This window comes from Eleutherodactylus coqui, chromosome 9 (genome assembly GCF_035609145.1).
Source record: "Eleutherodactylus coqui strain aEleCoq1 chromosome 9, aEleCoq1.hap1, whole genome shotgun sequence".
In the NCBI taxonomy this organism is placed as follows: domain Eukaryota; kingdom Metazoa; phylum Chordata; class Amphibia; order Anura; family Eleutherodactylidae; genus Eleutherodactylus; species Eleutherodactylus coqui.
Genome location: NC_089845.1, coordinates 82,282,529 through 82,304,729, shown reverse-complemented (window position 1 = coordinate 82,304,729; position 22,201 = coordinate 82,282,529). Strand labels below are relative to the sequence as shown.

General features: G+C 40.9%; 1 protein-coding gene across 3 annotated transcripts in view; it reads left to right on the top strand.

The window, feature by feature from the left end:
* RBBP8 (RB binding protein 8, endonuclease) overlaps window positions 1–22,201 on the top strand; it is a 58,461-nt gene that overhangs the window by 16,620 nt on the left and 19,640 nt on the right. For all 3 annotated transcript variants that reach the window (XM_066579627.1, XM_066579629.1, XM_066579630.1), the window contains exons 4-12: window positions 1,249–1,344; window positions 2,337–2,449; window positions 4,059–4,131; window positions 6,371–6,555; window positions 12,812–12,913; window positions 13,800–13,900; window positions 16,309–16,406; window positions 17,837–18,620; window positions 20,966–21,080. In XM_066579627.1, coding sequence (XP_066435724.1) covers window positions 1,249–1,344; window positions 2,337–2,449; window positions 4,059–4,131; window positions 6,371–6,555; window positions 12,812–12,913; window positions 13,800–13,900; window positions 16,309–16,406; window positions 17,837–18,620; window positions 20,966–21,080 — 1,667 coding nt within the window. The remainder of the gene's footprint in view (window positions 1–1,248; window positions 1,345–2,336; window positions 2,450–4,058; window positions 4,132–6,370; window positions 6,556–12,811; window positions 12,914–13,799; window positions 13,901–16,308; window positions 16,407–17,836; window positions 18,621–20,965; window positions 21,081–22,201) is intronic.

Genomic DNA, 22,201 nt, shown 5'->3' with positions numbered 1-22,201 from the left:
TTGTTGATAGTAAATTCAGCTGTACTTGCACTACATTAGTAGTTCGCTGTTTCGTTTTTTTTAACTTTTTGTTAAAGTATTCATTTTTTTTTCCTTTCAAAGTTTTTAACAAGCTGAGTTTCCCATAGTGTGTCTCTCTCATCTGTTTTTGGAGGACACAATATAAATTGTGTCCTCCAAAAAAGATAGAAATGAATAAAAACCATGTTGAACAGAGAACAAAGTTTGCACCTTTTATTCTCTGTCTGCCTCATTAAAGTCAATGTTTCCTTTCTGCGTTCTGTTTGAATACTGTTTTTAGCTCTGTTGGCAGATTGCTTATATATCAATCCTCTACTACAATGTAACACCATTGTTGCTTCAGCAGGTTGCAGAGTACCAATTCATTTATTGGGCTTTAGAATAGATTCTCACTTAGTCCATCTTCCTCATAAGTAATTAACATTTTAGCAAAGTAAATGCAATGGTGGAGCTATATTTTAAGCCCCATTTACACGCAACAATTATCTGAACAAATTAATGTTTTTGCATAGAAATGCTGAGCATTTAAACCTACAGATAATTGTTAGAAATCACCTCCATTTTCCTCATTGGCTAAAGTAAACCCTAGTATATGTTTGCTCAGGTGGGGGGTGTTTATGCAAGGAATCTCTGGCCTGGAGGTTTTTAATTGGTGTGAAGAAAAGCCATTGTCTTCTGCCAGCATGAATAAACAAGGAGTCATTGTGTTTAGCAAGCCAAACAATCACCCTTAAGTCCTTCAGTCTTTCAAAGAACTGAACAAATTCCATTTAAACAAAGCGAAAAGTAAATGAACTAATGACCATTTTTATGCAGGCTGAAACTCGGCGATAAACGAAAAAATGATCGAATAGTGCATGATGGCTTTGCATTTACACGTAACGCTGATCGCACGAATTGGTTTGCACAAATTTTCAGCGATAATCGTTGCGTGTAAATGGGCCTTTAGAGTAGACCTTTCATTTACACATAATAGTGGTAGTACCCTACCAAGATATAGAGCAATGCAGCGTAAAAGTTGCTTTTCGGAAACAGTAGTTTGTCCTCAGTCTTGACTGATCATTAGCAAAATGATTAAGTAAATTGTCTTTGCATTGTGTAGTTATATCTTGACTAAGTAGTTTATTCAGTTGCTCCCATTGCTAACATTTTTTTTACTTGGTACTAATTAGTGAAGTATAATTTTGGAAACAAAATATAACCAACAGATGGTTTTTGCCTAAACAGGGATGCCCAGAGACTTGAAGAATTTTATACTAAAAACCAACAGCTAAGAGAGCAGCAGAAGGCACTTCATGACACCATCAAAGTCCTTGAAGACCGGTAAGTAACGTTCCTTTTTTTTAAACTTTTTTGTTAAGTATCTACTGTAGGGCACGTTTCTAGAAGTTGGTTCAGACAGGTTTTATTGTAAACCTGCTTGTTGCGAGCTGTCATGACTTATTTCTGGTTAGATGTGCTGGTTCTCTGACACTTACATGGTTCTTAGAAGAGGAATCTGTCTGGTTAGTTCAGTCGTAAATCGTGGAAGTGTTTTCTAAAGCTCTGTTCACGTGCGTATCATGATTTCCCCTTCTAATATAAACTAAGATGCAGTGCCAGGCCTGTCAACTGACAGGCCCCACTGAGTGATAATACATTGTGTCCTCCTTTATGCTGGGGAAATAGTGCTTCACGCAGAGCTATTCTGTTAGTTCTAAATGTAACAGAATCTGGTAGAGCCCCCAGTGCCGATGTCAACAGTCTGAAAACAGGATTTTTGTTACTTACCGTAAAATCCCTTACTTGTTCTGTTTATTGGGTGACACAGAAGACCTTGTGCTGCTTCCCCCAATGATATGGAGAAATAAGGTATTTCATGCATCAATTTTGCAAACATTGTGTAACATTTTTGTAAAAATGTTGCAAAACAGAAGAGAAGGGTACTAGATGACAGCACTTCTTCATAACTCTGGAAACCACAGAAATATAGTACACCGGTTTTGTAACAAAGTAGATGGTATTATAGTTTGTATGCTGCAAAGTCTCGAATAAAACACTTTTTGAACATAAAATGTTGCAAAAGAAGCCTGTAGCTCTGCTGCTCCTGTCTCCTTGACAGTACCACCTGCTTTGTGTTAGGTGGTGGTATATGCTCATCAATTTTCATATCTAAATTAGATTGAATAGTGGAAGCGCTTTGTTTAAATGCACGTACAGTGTTTTAAGTTATGATATTTGGAAAATGCATTGAAAACAATGGTGTGTTTGGCATTATTGAAGCACCAATATGTCTTTTGTTCTCATGCTATGATCATTGCTTCATTCTTAAACAGGTTACGGGCTGGGCTTTGTGACCGGTGTGCAGTAACAGAAGAGCACATGAGGAAGAAACAACAGGAATTTGAGAATATAAGACAACAGAATCTGAAACTAATCACAGAACTTAGTGAGAATTCTATTTCCTTTTTCGTACATTACCTCATATAGAGTAAGACGCACTCTTAAAATGTTTGGCAACTTTCCAAACATTAGGAAAAACACCTAAAAGATGAATTTAATACAAATATATTAATCTTTATTTTTCTTCCTACACAAGTTGTGGAATTCAAGATAAGCTGCTGTCCATGTTAAATAATGGAGACCTTGGAACGCCCAATCACAGTGTAATAAAATGGTGATTGCCTGAAACGCACGATCAGTTAGTTTCTGGAAAAATAAGGATTAAAGAGGACATGCAAGCTCTCCTGTTGTCTTTTTTTAACAAAAACTGAAAGCCTCCCCCCTTAAAATAACTCTACTTTAGAACTAGTGATATTTCCAATATTAGTTATTCCTTGTAGAAATGTATGAATAAATTGACAACTGAATGATGCCATTCTCCTTGTCAATGGGGCGTGTGCTTATAAATTCTGATGCTCTCCAATCAGTGCTGACAGTGTAAGGCCTTGTTCACATGGCAAAATTTCACAACGGATTTGAGCCTAGATTCCATGGCGAAATCTGCATCATCTTAGCAATGTATTGAATGCTATGAAAATGTGCTCTGTAGAAGAAAAGAATTGATATGTTAGTAACAATTTCTTTAATATACTTTTATGGTTTATATGGATAGTACAGAATGGTAGATTAATCTATATTTACATCGTAGTCACACAAATGTTAGCCAAGTATAAACTACTGTATTTAGCAGAGGACCTAAAGTGAGAACTTGTGTCTTGATTCTAGAGCAACATCAGTTGTGATATCAGCATGGGAGAAAAGTGCATATAGTATATAACTCTCCCCCACAGGCAAAACATTTAAAAATCATAGCAACAGGTCAATACAGATTAGGAAAATATATATATATATATTCATTGAGCACTGCTCAAATAAAAATAAATTTCACTGTATACCATTGCTTGCTCTCTTATTGTATTATGGCAATCATAAACTGTCCTTATGTTTGTTACATTGGCATTGATTCTGAGTTTCCAGAGTAATAACTGGTCTGTTCAAGGTGCTTTCATATCTCCTGTCCTAAGGCCAGACTCTCACGGCCGTATGGCAATACGCTGCATAAAAATTGCTGTATTTTACCGGTATATGGAACTGCGAACTGACGCGGTTTTAATTGCATATGCCGGCGTATGTACAGCGTTTTTACGCACACTGGCTTCCTGGCTTCTTCTTTTTTTTTTCCCTTCTCCTGTCTTCTAGCAACATGCATGAAAAGCACCGCACATACACAATATAATGTATGCACGGTGTTTCGAACACACCCATAGAGAACAATAGGACTCTTGCACGCATAATTCAAGGTAAAATAGAACATGCTGCATTTTGTTATGCATGTTACATATGCAATATATTTACGCAAGGGTGAGTGAAGCAATGCAAATCGATGTCCTTTCATTGACTTTATTTACCACGTGTTATGCACGCGTAATATACAATGCAGATACGTTTTTGTTTGCCCGGCGTAACATTTATTAGCCTACATGCAATGATATTATGGACTGCTGCTACATTTTCTAGCTTGTGCTGCAACTTGTTTTATTATTGTCTTACTACAGTGGATGAGAAGAATACATTGCTGGATGAAAATAAAAGGCTTTCAAAACAACTTGAGCAAATGCAGGAGGCAGAGTGAGTGTTTCTTTCAAGTGTAACATTTCATGCAACCATATAGGAATTAAAATCTAGTGATTTTTTTTTTACCAGATCATGTAGTGAAAACTGTGCGAGAAAGATCAGGCGGCATCTACCTTCCCACAGTTATTTTCAAACTCCTGCCCTCTTGCGTGGAGTTTGAAAAGCCATTGAAGGGAAAGGGATTCCCCTCGTTCAGGCACAGGTACGCTATGTGCTGCCGAGCGTAGTTGTGCCCACGCTTGTGGGAATAAGCCCTTAGGCTGAAAAAAGACATATGTCCATCCAGTTCAGCCTATTGTGCTCCAATGTTGCTTCAGAGGAAAGCAAAAAAAACCAATAAATTAGAAGGCAATTTTCCTCATTTAAGAGTAAACAATTCCTTCCTAACTCCAATCAGGGAATCGGAATAATCGCTGGATCAACAACCCTTCTGAAGTAATTAGTGATTATAACATGTAATATTGTAAGAAGGCCGTCCAGACCCCTTTTAAACTCTTATCAAATTCACCATCACCACATCCTCAGGCAGAGAGTTTCATAGTCTCACTGCTCTTACAGTAAAGAACCCCCTTCTGTGTTGGTGATGAAACCTTCTTTCCTCTACACAGTCGCAGTCCTGGGTATACATAGATCGTGAGAAAGATCTGGGTTAAATAGATTGAGCCCTGATTATATTTATACATAGATTAGAAAAAACACACAGGGGCGGCCTAATTAACTAATTCCAATTTTGATAACCTCTCTGGGTATTGTAGTCTGCCCATTCCATTTATTAACTTGGTTGCCTGCCTGTGAATATATTAAAAAGGATAGGGCCCAGTACTGCCCCCTGTTGTGACCCAATCAGAGTATGTACCCTTAATAACCACCCTCTGCTTTCTATCACTGACTCGGTTATTTACCCACTTACATTCTCGCCCAGACCAAGCATTCTCATTTTATATACCAATCTATCATGCGGTGATGACAATCTCTGTACCGTGCTGTAGAACATGTTGGTGCTATATAATTGAATAAATAATAAATTAGTTCAGCACCCCTAAAAATAAAGCATCAAGATATGCAAAACTGTGTTGAAAAAGTTGATGATGCAGATGTCTGGGAGCCATTAACCCTTTAGTAGGAAAGACCTTATATTTGACAACCAGAGAGCACATATCCTTTGTGGTTAGAAGGGTAACAAGTATCACCTCCCTAAGGTTACTGGAAAGCTGTGCAGGGAGGAGGCAGATTACGGTATCTGGGTGTGATCTTTCTTCTGCATGCCCTGGGGGACACACACAAAAATACTGTTCTGTACCCGCTACAAGTTACCCTGTGGCATCTATAGTATGTACTCTGATATGCAGGTAAACTGAACCATTCGCCAGTAAGCAAGACTTTATGGGAACATCTGTAGGAGTTATTGAATAATAGGATGTGGTGAAAAAAGGAAGCCATAGAACAGAAAACATGAATGAACACGTTAATTTATAGGTAAAATGCTGTAGTAGATTTCACAACGTGAATGAACATATCGGGAGCCAGTCTGCTGACTACAGTCTGAAAAATGCAGATGGTTACTACTAGAATCCAGTCTGAGTGGCTGATGGAGCTGTGGTTGTAAGTGCAGGAAAGTCTATATTCTTACCAGCGATGCTGCCACATGAGAGAATGGAAGATGTTGTTCATCCTTTACAGTACAATCCGTAAAATGTGGCTGCTTTCTCTCACAATGCCTCACTTCAGTGGAACAATAGAAATGGCAGAGGGGCAAAATTAGCCACTAGATGGAGTGTCCATGAATGCAGAAAGAAGAAGCTTGATGATGGTGAAGACATGACAATCTAATGTGTGGTATACCAATAGGCAACGTGTACCACTGTATGCCTGTAAAGTTGCTCACATTAGAAAGTTCCTGTCGTATTGTGCACAGAGCCTTACTCCCTTTCATCTGCACCCCGTTTATGCTCTGTTAGAGTTGCAGTGAGGATGTGACCAGTTACATTCCTTATTGCTAATTGGATAGTTCTCTTGTCAGAATGTAAAGGACATTCCTGAATTATGTAACCAAAGTGGACTAGATAGGGGCGGGACTTGTAATGAATATTCATGAACAGTGGTTTTGGTAAAGGTAAATGAATCTCATGTTTACAGTAATAAACAATATTCTTATAATATATAATATTAGAATGATAAACCCAAGTAAAAAATGTATGTGTTACTATGGCTGAAACACTTTTTAAATATCTAGGTCAATGAAAAAGATAAATGAAGAGGTTGTAGAAGGTGATGGTGATGATGGCATTATCCCTGATTCGCCAGTCAGCTCCTTTCCTTTACACGTGGTCAGTAGGTTGCGCAGGAAAAAGTCACACAAGCATGTGCGCTATACAGAACACCCACAGGATGGATCCAGTGCATCTGAATGTGCAAACAGTAAGTGAGAGGAGTTCTGCTCCATATAATTATGATTTGTCATAACATTCTTCCAGTGTATACACTGGAAAGTCTCTTGCTGTCTATGTCTAATGTATAGCCTATTGTGAAAAGAAAGTCATTACAATCATTCAAGGGAGTAAAAAAGTGTGCCACTTAAATGTATACCAAAGAACACTCTGGCTATTGGTCTGGTCCATATAAGTCTATGGATATTTTTGACATATACATCAGGAGTACAAGTGTTGTATGAGCAGAACCTAAGATGGGTTGAAAGTCTTCCCGCTTACTTTACTAAAAAGTGCCCATTCAATGGAATGCACTCATGGTCACCAACAGAAAATGAAAACCATTCCATAGAGAAGATGATTCCTTCCTGAAGTCTGACAAATAGACTTATAATGTCCTAACAGCTTGTAGTTTATTCCTCTTCTAAATACTCACCCTAGGGTACAGATTTTTTTCTTTTGTTAATAAAATTATATTACAACTACCGTATATACCGGCGTATAAGACGACTTTTGAACCCCGAAAAATCTGCTCTGAAGTCGGGTCGTCTTATACGCCGGTAATACCAAAAAAAAGTGTAAAAAAAAAAAATCATTACTCACCTTCCCCGGCGTTCTGTCGCGCTCCGGCAGGATGTCGCTCGCTCCTCATCCCCGGCGCAGCGTTGCTTTCTGAATGCGGGGCTTGAAATCCCCGTCTCCAGAAAGCTAATACACACGCCGTCAGCCAGTTACAGCCATTCAATGACAGCATTGAATGGCTGTGATTGGCTGAAGGCGCACGTGGCTTCAGCCAATCACACCCATTCAATGATGTCATTGAATAGTGTGATTGGCTGAAGCCACGTGCGCCTTCAGCCAATCACAGCCATTCAATGCTGTCATTGAATGGCTGTAACTGGCTGACGGCATGTGTATTAGCTTTCTGGAGGCGGGGATTTCAAGCCCCGCATTCAGAAAGCAATGCTGCGCTGGGGACGAGGAGCGAGCGACATCCTGCCGGAGCGCGACAGAACGCCGGGGGAGGTGAGTAATGATTTTTTTTTTTTCTCCACTGTATTACCGGCGTATAAGGTGAAAGTTGGGGGGTCGTCTTATACGCCCCGTCGCCTTATACGCTGGTATATACGGTACACAAACATTGAGCTCTTTGTGAGGCTATCAAGTAGGAAGGAGGAGATGAAGCACAGGCTGCAGCTTGTTGTATTTCTGCCTTTCTTTTCACCATTGTTTGTATGTAGCCCTCGGGAGCTAAAAATGAAAGCGCAATATTTATTTTCTCGTTTGTATCATTAGGGAAAACGGCAAGACCCTTCGTATAGCTTCTGCCACTAGGAGGTGGAGACTAAACACAAAGAAAGTTAGTCCCTTTTAAGAGCTACACTTCTGCGTGCACTGAGCTAATTCAGTCTTTTCTTTGTGTCTGTAGAAGGCAAAACTTCCTGTTCTCCGAGTCTTCTCTGCTTTTGTTATATTTCCCTTTCTCCCCTCTAGCCGGGAATCGGGGATAAGTTAACTTCATTGATTGTCCCCAGGTAGGAAAGGCAAGCAGTATTTGCATCATACGCACAAGTGGAACCAAGCGGCGCTAACCACTCTGTACTTCCTGCCAGACATGCGGTCATCTAAGATTCCTGCCTGCTCACCCCAATGCAGTGATCTTTCACTACTACTTGATCTTTCTCTACTACTTGATAGTCGCTGAGGAGGTGGCCCTGCTGGTGCCCCGAGGAAGCCGAATAGAAGAGGATGAGGTGAGTAAGCATGGCTCAGGTAAGTATAGCACCATCACCTCCACACACTATTTTCCTTTTCTCTTAGTGTGTTGGCGCTGCCTTCTCCCATGGGACCCCTCATTTCTTCCCTACAGACATCTCAGGGATCACCCTCCTTTACAGCTCTAGGCCAATATTCCTTCCTGCCGATAATCCCTGGCTTTCCTTGCAACCCACCAACCAACTATGTTTCCTGTAATGTAGGCCATGATCCTCTGTACCCTGCCAACACAGCTACGCAGTGGGAGGAGACTCCTGATCTTTCCTAAACTTCCCTCTTGGGTAGCTTGGTCCACTCGGAGATGCACATGACTCTTTGTGGGGTCAGCGCTGTTAACTTACTAGGCCTTCACTGGCTCTAGTGGAGGGTTGGGGTAGGACTTCTCCGTGTCATGCTCCTGCGGGCATGGCTTGTGATGTACCCGCCAGTGCGGGCTCTGTGTCCACTGGCGTGCTGATGTGGGCAGGGCCTCCTACAGTCAGGCCAGCGCTTCTAATTGAGGCCCTGGGTTCGAGGCCTACACCGTCCGCGGCGGTTGGCGGGACCTCCTCCCCCTGCTCCTCAACACCTAAAGGCTGTCAAATGTATCCAGCCTCACTTCCTACTCCTAGCATCCCTCCAACTTTTAGCTCATTGATATCTCCATCTTGGGGTGATTTACCCAGGATCGCCTAGAGCAGCTCAGCAGTGGCCTCAAAACAAGGTTAGCTCTGTCCACTGAACATAGATTTTATGTATTTTTTTTCCTTGCCATCTACCTCTATTCATATACAGTCACTAGAAAGCCTCTGTCAGTAATCAAGTCATAACCCTCTAATAGCTGTGATTAATTCCCCAGGCATAGAATGCCCATTACCATGATCAGCACGGTCCTACAGTTACCTTCATTAGGTCTGCAGTTCCTGGGACCACACACCTGATATGCATAAGCCGCTTCACTCGGGACCCGTTGCTCAGGCCTACTGGGTTCTCAACCGGACTTCATGCGCTCCTCTTTTTGACAGTTTTTCTTGTCATCCACAGTGGTCGACTTCAGATCAGGCATATTTCTTCAGAGACCTTACAGTACCCTCTTGTCCTGCTAGCCTCCATAGGAGGAAATATTGGTTATACTGCTCAGCCCGGTATCTGAGGTGATTAGGCTGTGACTGCATACATAGCCCTCCTCATTCCCCCTCCCCATGAATGGCATAAATACATTACTGCCAGACCCGTTACCTGCTTACATAGTGATTGTGAGTCTCACTCAGCCACTTTACCTCCATCATATGACGAGTACCTATTTAACTGCTAGCCTCTGGGCTAGACATGGTTGGGCAGTGTTTTTTCTAGCATCAGTCAGCCACATTCTCTCCTTCAGAAGTATTAACTGTATTACTGTGGGGTGCAGCATCTAGTTGACCCACAGTAATGTTTTTTTTCACAGGGCAGATTGTGTTATAACTGCATTCTATATACCTTGAATATGCATTCGAAAGAGCCTCAGGTTACCTTAATTTTGTCTTTGTTCTATGCCTATTTCACCTACAGTGATTAGCTTCCGTGATGTTTTTGGTACAGGAGATAAACATGATACTTCTGATGTCTGCCATTCTCCTTTGATGGATTAGTTTCGCGTTTACTTATCCTTTCCTGGTAGTGTCTGATGTTACTCATCACTGTTCGTCTTCATTATACAGTTTTTCCTTCGCTCTGTAGAGGGTATCTTCTATGCTTCTACTCTTGTAAGCACTCGTTTCTCCCACACAGGTGATGCTTGTTAGCTTCTCTTTTTCCTCAAACTCCCCTTTTCGCATTTGCTCTCCAGTAGGACCCTTGTTTCCCTCTACGGTGGTTCTGGTTGTTCTCTTTTGTTCTTCTGGAACAGGTCCTGCAAGACCCCTTCCTGGTCTACCTGCTTCATTCTCCCCTCTGGCCTCTTGCGGACTACAGTAGCAATGCCATAACTAGCCAAACGAGCCTAAATTAAAAAAACAAACAAAAGAACTAAATGCATAAAATCATAAAGGTATCCGCGCAAAGACCTCAATTACCTTGGTACTGCAAAAGTAATTTCGCAACAAAATGCTAGTGGAATTTAAGTGCAGATGTTGTACATTTTTTAACCCAACGCGTGAGTCCAGACATTGCATTGAATGGCTGTGATTGGTTTATCGAGCTTTGGCTCTGATTGGCTGAGCCGCGGCGCTCCAGAACCAATCACAGCCTGCGTTTCTTGGAGGTCGGGATTTTGAACTTTCAAACCAGGAAGCGCTTGCTAAAAACTATAAGCAAGTCTGTCGGAGCTGAAGAGGAGACGTGCGGTGGACCTAATAGTGGCTGTTAGGTGATGTGTTTGTTTTTTTTTTATGTTAATGCAGCCAGGGTTTATTTTCAGGTTAGGGCTTATATTTCAAGCCCTTTGAAAATCCCAGCAAAAGAGCTCTACAAAGTCACCCAACATTGTAGCGATACAAAATTGCGATATCGCTCAGAACACAGATGCAATATCGCTGCAATATTTATATTTTTTTTCTCCCTCTCAGCTACATCTCTATCACCCCTGTGAAAGAGGCCTAAAGCACGGATACTTTCTACTACAATTTGGTACTCAAACTAAGATTTTGGTGTTCATGACTGTATAAACTTTAAAGAGGATCATACAGGACTGTCTATAAATGTGCATGTCCTGTATAGAAAACACAACAATCTGTCAAAATGTTATTCCATTGTGGATTTTTTTCCCCTATGCTGTTCTCGTTGCTTTTGGTGATTTTTGACTGCATAGTTTGTAGTGGATTGAGACAAAAGTACGGTTTCACAATTGATCACGTTTGCTCCTATTGGCCAGTTGAAATCTGCTTGACCATCTTTAGATAGCCCTGTACTTGTGTTTTAAAGAAATGCACACAGGTCCATATAAATGTGAAACTTCAGCTCAAACTAGAATCTGACACTATATAGACAAGAGACTGGGAATTTATCAGTTTACAATGGTCTTAGTAAATTATTTGTCAATGTGATGAGACCAGAACCTTCAATACACTTTTCACTGTTCACTTGGCAGAAAAAGGAAACGCAGCAATGAAGCAATTTTATGAATTTTAGGCTATTGGTTTTAATTCATTTTGTTTTACGAAATTGTGGTCTAATGCATATATGTATCGCTTAGTTTTGCAATAGAAAGGCATAAAATACTTTATTTTTTTTTTTTTAATGCTTTTATTTTCTCACACACAGCTGTGAGTGCTACAGTTATTCTGTTATAAAATAGATTGCACATGACAGTCCATACAAGGCTTTTCCGTAAGATGTATTTTTATGAACAGGACAAAACCTGATTCATGCTGTAATGCCGTGGAAAGGGAAAGTTGATAAAACACAAGCTGGTAAAGCTGGATTCCTAGTATGGTTTAAGCATTCACTGAATTTGTGTAGAAGAAGAACTTTAACACCCAATGCAAATTGTCAAGTGGAAACATTTAGATGAGTGTAAATATCGCTTTGCTCAATGCAAATAAGATCTAAAAATACTGGAACATTTGACTGTAAGAAAACTAAGTGGGTTTTGGGAGACAAGTTAAAGGTAAGCGGAGAATTGTGAAAAGGGCAAATTACAGAAGACACTGCAGTGAAAAAACCTTCAGTACAATATACTGTATGTTTTATGTTGTGATCTATTTCTTCATGCAGAAACTCATAGAAGCACTGTTAATATGCCTGATTTATTGCATGCCCAGCTTCTCTATTCCTGGTGATCAGCTGTTGTTGCCATGGGACGCCGTGTCTAGCTATAGATTTCCACCAAGCCAGACATTATACCCTCATACGACATATGGACAGGAGTTGTCTGTGAGACAGCCCCTTTAAGGTAGTGCATAATATACTTTAACTCACAGAAAATCGCCATAGAATGGCAGCAACAAACAATTCCTTCCATGTTGAAAAGGCAAACTGCTATATAAGGGAGTTTGCATAAGTGCAAAATACTAGTTAACTCACACACCTACCCTACATTGGGAGTGGCTACTTGGTGTTATGCTTGCACCATATAAGGCTTCTGTAGGGTGCCAGTTACACATAGAGCACCATAAAGGCTTTCAGCTTATTGGTTACGCTCATGCTTTAAAACGGACTGTACCACATCATCAAAGTGTACTACACAAACTATGGGCACCCTTCATATACCCCCAACATCTCAAGACGATTTAGTTGATATTTTGGCCATAATACGCATGCTTGCAACTTGCACCAAAGGTCCTCATCGTCTGGTGACTTAATATACTCACAGACACATTCATGTTATTTAGAATTACTAAATGGTTAGCAAAATAGAATTAAATTTACCACACACAATTAAAGTATTTATAGTGATAGAAATGTGAAACTTTTAAGATAAAGGAACTTGTTATTTTGACATTCTTTAAATGTGTCTTGGCTGACAGGATGCACTAACAGATACAGTATACTGATGCAGCTGACCTGTTTTATAGGCTCTGGAGCAAGAATATTTTCTTCTACCCAAGTAAGTCCAGGAAAAGGAGAGGCCATTTTGGTTGCTGATACTTGTACATTACAGTTATCACCTTTTCCTAGTAAGTATTTAACACAAGTATTGTATTGTGTTTTTTTTTTCCCATTTCACCCCATTTAATTTATAGATAGGTTTTCAATACATTATATGGGACATTAAATAGTACTACAGCTTGTCCCACAACAAAGTCTTCATAAGCCTATGTTGACAGTAAAATTAAAGTTATACCTCTTGAAAAGCAGAAAAGATTAAACTAAATAGAAATTTTTAAAAAAGTGTCAATAAAGGGTTAAAAGAGCACTCCAAATGAACCCAATTTCAGTCATGTTCGCACAGCGGAATCTGACACATATATTTTTCTGCCTTAAACTGTGGCAGAAATCCATGGCTGAGGCGCAACTTCTGCTGCATATTTTGCAATGGATCCACAAGAGCATTAGCCCTATAAAATGGGCAAAATCTGGTGTGGAATTTCCGAGCCGATTACACATGAAGTGACATACCCTAATGCTACAAAAAACCCAAACTGTCTGTGAAACCTCCTTTTGCTATATGTCTATGGCATTGGTGAACTGACCCCAGAGTGAATTTGCTGTATACTATCAGCAAGCATCATACAGTACTCAAGTCTGTCAGTATGTAGGGCATTAATTCTATTCAATGTTATTGGCAGGAAGAGAATTTTCATTACTTTCCTGCAATTACTGTACTTCTGGCACTAAAATTTGGTTGAAATTGTTCAGAATTGCATTAGCATTTATTGCATTATCTATTTAAGGTAGGAGCATATACCATGTGTAATTTAGTTTATGGAATGCCACACGATGATGCATTTTTTTTTTTTTCTTTCTGCTAACTGAATTCTTTCTGTCGCTGTAAATAGTTGGTTATAATGTATAAAATAAATTTTATATTGTTAACTAACAAAGTACTTTGTGTTTCAACAGCAAAGCAGGAAGTTAGTGATTTTAATCCTGACAAACCGATCTTTAATTTAGCTGCTGTGGTAGCTGAAACCATTGGCCTCGAAGCTCCTGTAGAAGAATCTGTAAGTCACTGGTCAACATTCATGTCACAATGTTTTGTCTTGGAATGAATTGGACTGCTAACTCTCTGCCAGGCATTAACCCCTTGAGTGGCAGGTTTCCTACCACCCTGTCGTGCCCACCAGGGCAGGTTTTTTAAAATGGTCTAATCATTGAATTTCAACTAGTTTTGCAGTTGCGTCTCAAGAGCCATAACTTTTTCATTTTTCCATTGACATGGCCATATAAGGGCTTGTTTTTTGCGGGACAAGTTGTGATTTTTTTAAACGGGGGAGGAAAAAAAGAAATGGGGAAAAAAGAAAAAAAGGGGCCATGTCATTAAGGGGTTAAATAATGTATTAACTTCCTTCTCTGGGTCATTACGACGCACACGGATACCACATGTGTGATTGTATTTTTGATTTTTTTACAAAGTAAAGTGAGACAAGTGTTTAATTTTTTTTAATAATTTTTTTAATTTTTTTTTTTTTTTTTTTTTAATTTTTTTTTTTGTCCCTTTAGGGGACTTCCACAGGGACCCATCAGGACCCCCTGATCACATTCCGGGGGTCTGATGGTGACAGCCCTTTACATGCTGCAGTGACAACCCTTTACATGCTGCAGTCACATAGACTGCAGCATGTAAAGGGTTAACACAGCAGAGATTGGAGGTTTTCTCTGATCTCTGCTGTAAGAGCTAGTACCTAGCTGTCCTCTGACAGCCAAGCACTAGCTCTCCCTGCCACAGAGACCATCGGCTTGCTTCTGACAAGCCGATGGTCTCTATGGCAACCTGTAAACAAACCAGTGCAGGAGTTTGCCGACATATCGGCAATATCTTCTGCTGGTTTTTCAAAGCCCTTGCACTGCTCTGTGTGGGTCTGTGCAGGCAGAGCACGCTGTCACAGCTTGTGGCATTGTGCTCTGCAGCTCCCATAGTGATACATAGCCCGGAAATCTTCCGGGCAGTATCGCTATGAGCAGTGGAGCTCGTCCCGGAAAATTTCCGGGCGTGCCACTCAAGGGGTTAATCCCTTTCTCCTGCATCCCTTTTTTCCTATCCCCACTTTCCAAAAACGTATTTTTGTAAAAATCTTTTCCTACATGGGGGCCTGCTTTTTGTAGGACGAGTTGTATTTAGCAGAAGTACCATTTAGCGTACCATATAATATATTTGAAAACTTTAAACTTTTTATTAATGCAATGTTCCCATTTGTGGGGAGTTTTGTTTTATGTGGTGTTCACAGTGCAGTAAAAGTGACGTTATCTTCTGTAGATCAGTGCTTTTATGGTGATACAAAAAATATAAATCTTAATGTTTTACTACTTAAACAGAGATAAATGAATAAAAATGCCTTTATTAAAATTAGTAAGCAATCCACGGCAGGGGAGCTTGGTCCATAAACTGATACCTGACATCCACCGTTACATGTACTGCAGATATCAAGAAGGGGTTAATTTAATTTGATCTCTACAGCCTTTGTTATCCAAAGGACACTGGCGGAATTTATCATTGTAGTTGCATCCCTTTTTGGCGTACTTTTGGCTTAAGTTTAGCTTGTTTCGGTCACTTTATAGAGTATACTTCATTTATTGAGCAGTTTTTGCATACTTTAGAGGTTTGCAGCTCTTTGCGGATGTGGTTTAAACAGTGGGAGTTTTAATAATGGATTTGTGAACTGACTTTTTTTTTTCCCAAGTTTCAAATTTTGGCACAGTTTTGCTCTAAGGAGTGGGTAGAGTAAAAGGACTGCTCTACTTTACTCTTCCCAGGGATAGTTTAGCTAAACTTTACCATGCATGTGCCTTTTGATGAATCTGTTGTAAGTTACCGCACTACATAACACCAAACACTTGGTGTAAAAAAGAAATAAAATAAAGACTTAAATTATAAAATCTCCCCACTGACTATTTATGTATATTTGTGTTATGTTTAAAAGTAGTGTATTACTAGAGATGAGCGAACACGTTCGGCTCCGCCCCTTTTTCGCCCGAACACCGAACTTTGCGAACACTTCAGTGTTCGGGCGAAAAAGTTCGGGGGCCGCCGTGGCAGCGCGGGGGGGTGCGGCGGGGAGTGGGGGGGAGAGGGAGAGAGAGAGGGCTCCCCCCTGTTCCCCGCTACTGCCGCCCGCGCCGCCGCGCATCTCCCCGCCCCCCGGCGGCACCCGGACACTTACGCGCGAACACTGCAGTGTTCGCTCATCCCTATGTATTACATATGAACAGAATTATATCTATAGTAATGACATGCTAGATGCCACTTGCTATAAGGTATTGAAAACTGATTGGATCCCTTTACAGAAGTGTTTTGATATCGGCATCACAATTGTGCCAAAGAACATTCCCCTACAATGTTTTGTTGTTTTTGCATCTAACGTGGTATTTGCTAAAGTCATTCACAATATGTTTGTTTGTACTTTTATTAAAGCAATCCCAGAGTGTCCTAAACAGTCTAAGGGCCAATGCAGGCCCTGTGCAGGGGCCTAACACGCATAAGAAGCACTCTCCAAGACACAGCGAGTTAGAGTAAGTCCAGGGTAATGATGTACTAACCCCGTAATCCATACTCACTGTAATTCTTTTTGTCATCTCTACAGCTATCCTCCAAAATCATTTCCACAGACAGGATTTCTTTTCTGTTTTTTTATTTTTTGTTTTTTTAGCCCCTTTAATGGTTTCCATAAGCGATGTTCAAAAGGAAGAAAGCATTACAGTTTTGGATGAAAGGGCTTGTTCAAACAGCTGTAGCTCTGGTGTTGTTCGTGCTACAGAAATGATTCTTGGCTTTAGAATGAGACCGAAGTTTGTCGGTAGCCCAGGTAGACCCCGCGTCAAACAGCTGCCGCCCGCCATGATTAGCGCTAGCTCCAATCGCAACTGTTTGACAGCTTACATAAACTGTCGATCCTGACAACGGCATGTGAGCTGTTAGCCAGAGAGGAAAAGAGGTCCCCTGTCCGATTCAACATCGCAAGGTGCTGATGGTTGCCATGGTAATCCTGAGCCTAGTGAATACCATGTATTTAACCATATTAAGCCCTGTATGTGTATGTTAAAAATACAATATACTGCAAAACTGAAGTATGGTAAATGCGATCAAACGACCATAAGTTTAAGTCCTTTAAGGGGACTAAAAATGCAAAATGTATGTAAAATTAAATTTTTTAAACATAAAATGTTAAAAAGGTTAAAAAAATTCTCTAATTTTTACCCCCACAAAACAGCTTTAAGACACAATTAAAAAAAATTTAAGTAAGTCCAAATTATCTAAGTATTGCGTTATTTAATTTCACACTGCTAACAGTCAAAAAATGAAATGCATAATGCCAGGATCTTGTCGCTTTTTTGTGTGTGGGGGTTTTTTTTTCTCCTACGGTCCTCCAATTTTCCAATAAAAAGGGATCAGAAAGTGATATGTACTCAAAAAAAAGTTGCAATAAAAACTAGAGCTCGTCCCACAAAAACTGCAGGCAGCAGCACAATGAACTGTAAATATAGTATTATATGCATTCTGACTCAAAGGAATGGATGCCATATAATACACGTTCACGCCAAATCAGGTAGCTCTTGCTAACGGGTGGAGCAATGTTGAAGTGTGAGACCTCCTACCCGGTGTCCATATATTCTAATAGGGAATACAGGCAGGGGTTATGCAGTTAGGACAACCCGTTAATCAGCACATAACTCTTGAAAATCTTAAGAGGTTACAAAAGTACATGTAAACAATACAGTAGGTGCGCTTTGCAGGGCTGATGCCTTTTTTTTGCATTTTTGTCTATTTATTTTTTCTTAAACAATAGCCATAAGGCAGAACTGGATTCCAAAATGCTTTCTATTATTGTGTGTGTGTGTGTGTGTGTGTGTGTGTGTTTTATATATACAAAATATTTCTGTGCACAAATGGTGCTGGAGAGGTGCAATGCCACTTGGACTCACTTGTTGTTTCCTTGGTGCAGGTTCACTGAGAATATACAAAGTAATCCACATGAACTGGATTGGGACACACACCGGGTTTCTCCAGTGTTTGGGATGGCGACCTCCAAAACTGAAACCACTGCCAAAACTGATACTAGCAATTCTCTCCTACCTAGTGGTATGAGCCTGAAGTCCTCATTTCCTAATAAACCCTCTGTCCATGTACTGTCAAAGGCTGAAGATGCTCCCTCGGTGACCGCACTCTGCCAAAGGACAGAAACAAACTCTGTAATTGGCCAATGCGCAGGCAACCAACCACATTCTGTTAACAGGAACCCAAATGACTCTGTTATCAGTGGGGTGAACACGAATGATGCTTTTCTGAGCAAAGACCATATGGACCGTGCAAGCAGATGTGGCAAACGGAAAAAGGTAGAAGGTGAAGGAGAAGCAAACTGTGAAATTGCATCTGTTAATAAAGAGAACGACTTTCCCTCAAAAAATTCCAATGGCACCAGAGATCTTCCTCTTGACAAGCCCCTGGATCTCTCAGACCGCTTCTTGGGGTTGTGCCCACAAGAGAAAGGGCAAGAAAATCCTAGAAGCAAAATGAAGCAACCTACCATACAGGAAACCTTAAGAGCAGGTCCCAGAAGTAATTGCTCTATGGGATATAATATTCAGGGGAGTTACTTTCAGTCCAGGGAGGAACCCTCTCATCAAGCAGATCATAAAAAGACAAGAAACGGGAACGGATCTGAGATCTGGGCACTAGATGAAGTTGAAAGAGTTAAGGATGATAGCCAGCTGTATGAGGACATGGAGGTAGTTTTCTTTATTATGTTGCATAGACTTAAATGTTGAAAATCATCTGTCATTGAAATGCGCTTTTTTTTCCCCAAAAAAAACTTTTTTTTTTTTTTTAGAGAAATTAGTCATATTTCAAACATATTCTGTACTACGTGACTGTGATCATCTTCTAGTAACTTAGACTACACTTTCTCTATCTCAATAAAATGGCGGCTGATGAATATTCATGAGGGGTGAGTTAAAGCCCTCTTAAAGCATTCGATTGGCTGACTGTCAGCTGACATAGTTTGCTGAATGTGATTGCTCTGAGCTTCACCGCAGCTCCAGCCTCTAGACTCATTCACATATGTCAACCCTTCATTCTTTCACTTTAAAGTGAAAGTTATTGGAAAATAATAGACACATTAAAAAAAGGCAACTTGTAACATTTTAATGAATGTCCACAAGAGAGAATATATCATCAGCTGAGACTGTTTACACCCCAAAACAATGTAGAGAGGCCATATGATTGTTGCCCCAAAATTGGGGGCTAACGTCTGGAAAACAACAAAAAGGATGTGACCCATAGGACAACATCCAATTCTGAGCATCTGCAAACAACTAAATACTCTCGGGTTTTAGCACTATTAGGCGCAGTGTCCACAAGCGGATTTTAATTATAAAAATCGTGCGTGGCTTCTGCGCGGGAGATCCGCAGATTTAGAAGCCTATAGGGATGCACTAGCATCCGCAGGGCGATTTAATGCATGCAGATGTGATTTTCTTTTTCCTGGTGTGCAGATCGCACGCGTAGGAAGAAATCGCAGCATGCTCCATTTTTCTGCAGATCTGTGTCACTGATCTGTGGGAGAGCAGGAGATTAAAAAGAAAAACTGCACAGCGATGGCACGCCGCCGATGTGCCGAGCGCATCCGCCAGGCAGAAGAAAGAAGATCCATCTGCTACGGAGGAGGTAAGTAAAGGCTGCTACGGTCCGGACAGGTAAGTAAAGTCATTTTTGACCTCATGGCTGATGGAAACCATCCGTGCCCATGGACATGAGGCCTTAGACTGTAATCCCTAAAACACAATCTTTAGTATGTTTAAACAAAAACCACCCAACAAAAGAAAGAGGAAAAAAGATAGGGAGTAACTTACTGTAATGGGAATACACCCTAATGCAAGTCAGTCAGCTACATGTAGGCCTGTGTTACCGAACATATTTATGCAGCGTTTTTCACGCGTAATTTGCATTGAATAGAACATTAATTTCAATGGGTTTGTTCGCATAAGGGTATTTTGCGCATGCATTACGTGTTTTGCTCTGCTTTCCTACGCATGAAAATGGCATGTTTAACTTAAAGGGGTTGTCCCGAGGCAGCAAGTGGGTCTATACACTTCTGTATGGCCATAATAATGCACTTTGTAATATACATTGTGCATTAATTATGAGCCATACAGAAGTTATAAAAAGTTTTATACTTACCTGCTCCGTTGCTAGCGTCCTCGTCTCCATGGTGCCGACTAATTTTTGGCCTCCGATGGCCAAATTAGCCGCGCTTGCGCAGTCCGGGTCTTCAGCAGTCTTCTATGGAGCCGCTCGTGCCAGAGAGCGGCTCCGTGTAGCTCCGCCCCGTCACGTGCCGATTCCAGCCAATCAGGAGGCTGGAATCGGCAGTGGACCGCACAGAAGAGCTGCGGTCCACGAAGACAGAGGATCCCGGCGGCCATCTTCAGCAGGTGAGTATGAAGACGCCGGACCGCCGGGATTCAGGTAAGCGCTGTGCGGGTGGTTTTTTTAACCCCTGCATCGGGGTTGTCTCGCGCCGAACGGGGGGGGGGTTTAAAAAAAAAAAAACCCGTTTCGGCGCGGGACATCTCCTTTAATTGCCTATTTCAATGAAGTGGAGCATGCATGCGGTTTTTTTTTTTGTGCGCAAATATGCATGATTTGCACAAGCAAAAAGTACATTAAAACTTAAGTTATGATGCTCACAGGCCAGGTTCTGCGGAGTTTTGGGATGTTCTTTTTGTACACACCTTGCTCACCATTCCTGAGTGGTCACCCCTGAAAGTCAGCTTACGGACAGTACAGCGGACTCATCTCTGCAGGCTGTAGACGCGCACTCCCATTGTTCTCTATGGGAGTGTGTGCGCACAACTTGCAGAGAGGAGTCTGCTGTACTGTCCGCAAGCTGACTTCAGGGGTGACCGCTCAAGAATGGGGGGCTGGAGGGAGTATAAAAAGTACATCCTTGGAACCTGGTCTGTGAGCAGCATAGCTTATAATGCTTATGTGTTTACTTATGTTCAATTACACGACTATTAAATTTGTACACCCGTTTATTTAGTATCCTGCGACTTTTACAATTTTTTTTCAGATGAATGGAGTCCATGTGCCAAAAAGGCCAAGTAGATCGGTGAACAGAGGCTGCAAGCAAGCATCTGTACTGCAGCCAAATCCTCACATTCGGCAATCTAGAGACACAGAGAAAGGTATATCTTTCTTTTACATTCTCTCCTCAATTGTTTTATCGCATTAGACTCTGATCCATCTACATCTCCTTCTAGTTGGTGTGTGCAAAGGATTCTTCATCTCAGTAGGAATTACTTTAACCCCTTAGGGTACCTGTCCCCGGCCTAGCAGTATCCTGCGGCAGATCTCCACCGCAGGATACCGCCGCCCAGGAGCAGCAGACGGATCTCCGCTGTCAGCCTATCTGACAGATAGGCTGATCGCGGAGAATCGCAATGATTCTCCGCTCATGGACAGAAGAGAAGCGCTCTCCATAGCAACACTATGGAGAGCTTTCACTGCATTTCCCCGCGGCCGGATTATCGCCGCGGGGAATGCAATGAAAATCCGCCCGTGGGCAGGCAGCCTTAAGCATATGGTCTATTTTGGGCTTTAGGATGTAACGATTTTTGGCAGATTTTCATCTCCATTTTTCAAAAGCCATAGCTTTTTTATTTTTCCGTATAACGGCTTGTTCTTTGGTGGCAATCTGTGTCCCTTTTGGGTACATAAGACTATATTTTAAAACTTTTATTAATTTTTTTTTTTATGATAGCAGGGAGAGAAAACACATCAATTCTGCAATCTTTTTTTTTTTTTTTTTTTTTACAGCGTTAATCATGCAGCATAGATGACACAATGAATTTTTTTTCCTGTGGGTTAGTATGATTATAACGATACCAAAATTTTAATTTTGTTTTAGGGTTTTCCGCTTTTTTAAAAAATAAAAACCCTTAAAAATACATGAGTATGTGTGTTTGGATGTGTACAAATAAACCGTAAATAACAAAATAAAGACATTAAAGTGTGAAAATTGTGCTTGCTACCAAAGGTGCAAAATATCCATACAACCTCTGGCAACAACAAAAGAAAAAAAGCAAAAACAAAACTATCCAACCCTGCAAGGTTTTTTAAGTTTCAAAAGTAAGCTTTGCAAAACTACTAAACTAATTGGTAAAAGCGTCCGCTGGAATCAGTGCCTGTCATGATTCCCTCCTGCCTGTGGCCTGGGCAGCTTAGGGGACCTGACAGGTTTCCCTTAAATCAACCAAGCATGTGTGTTCTTGTTGATACTTCAGGTCGTCTTTGTTCCAGAGATATA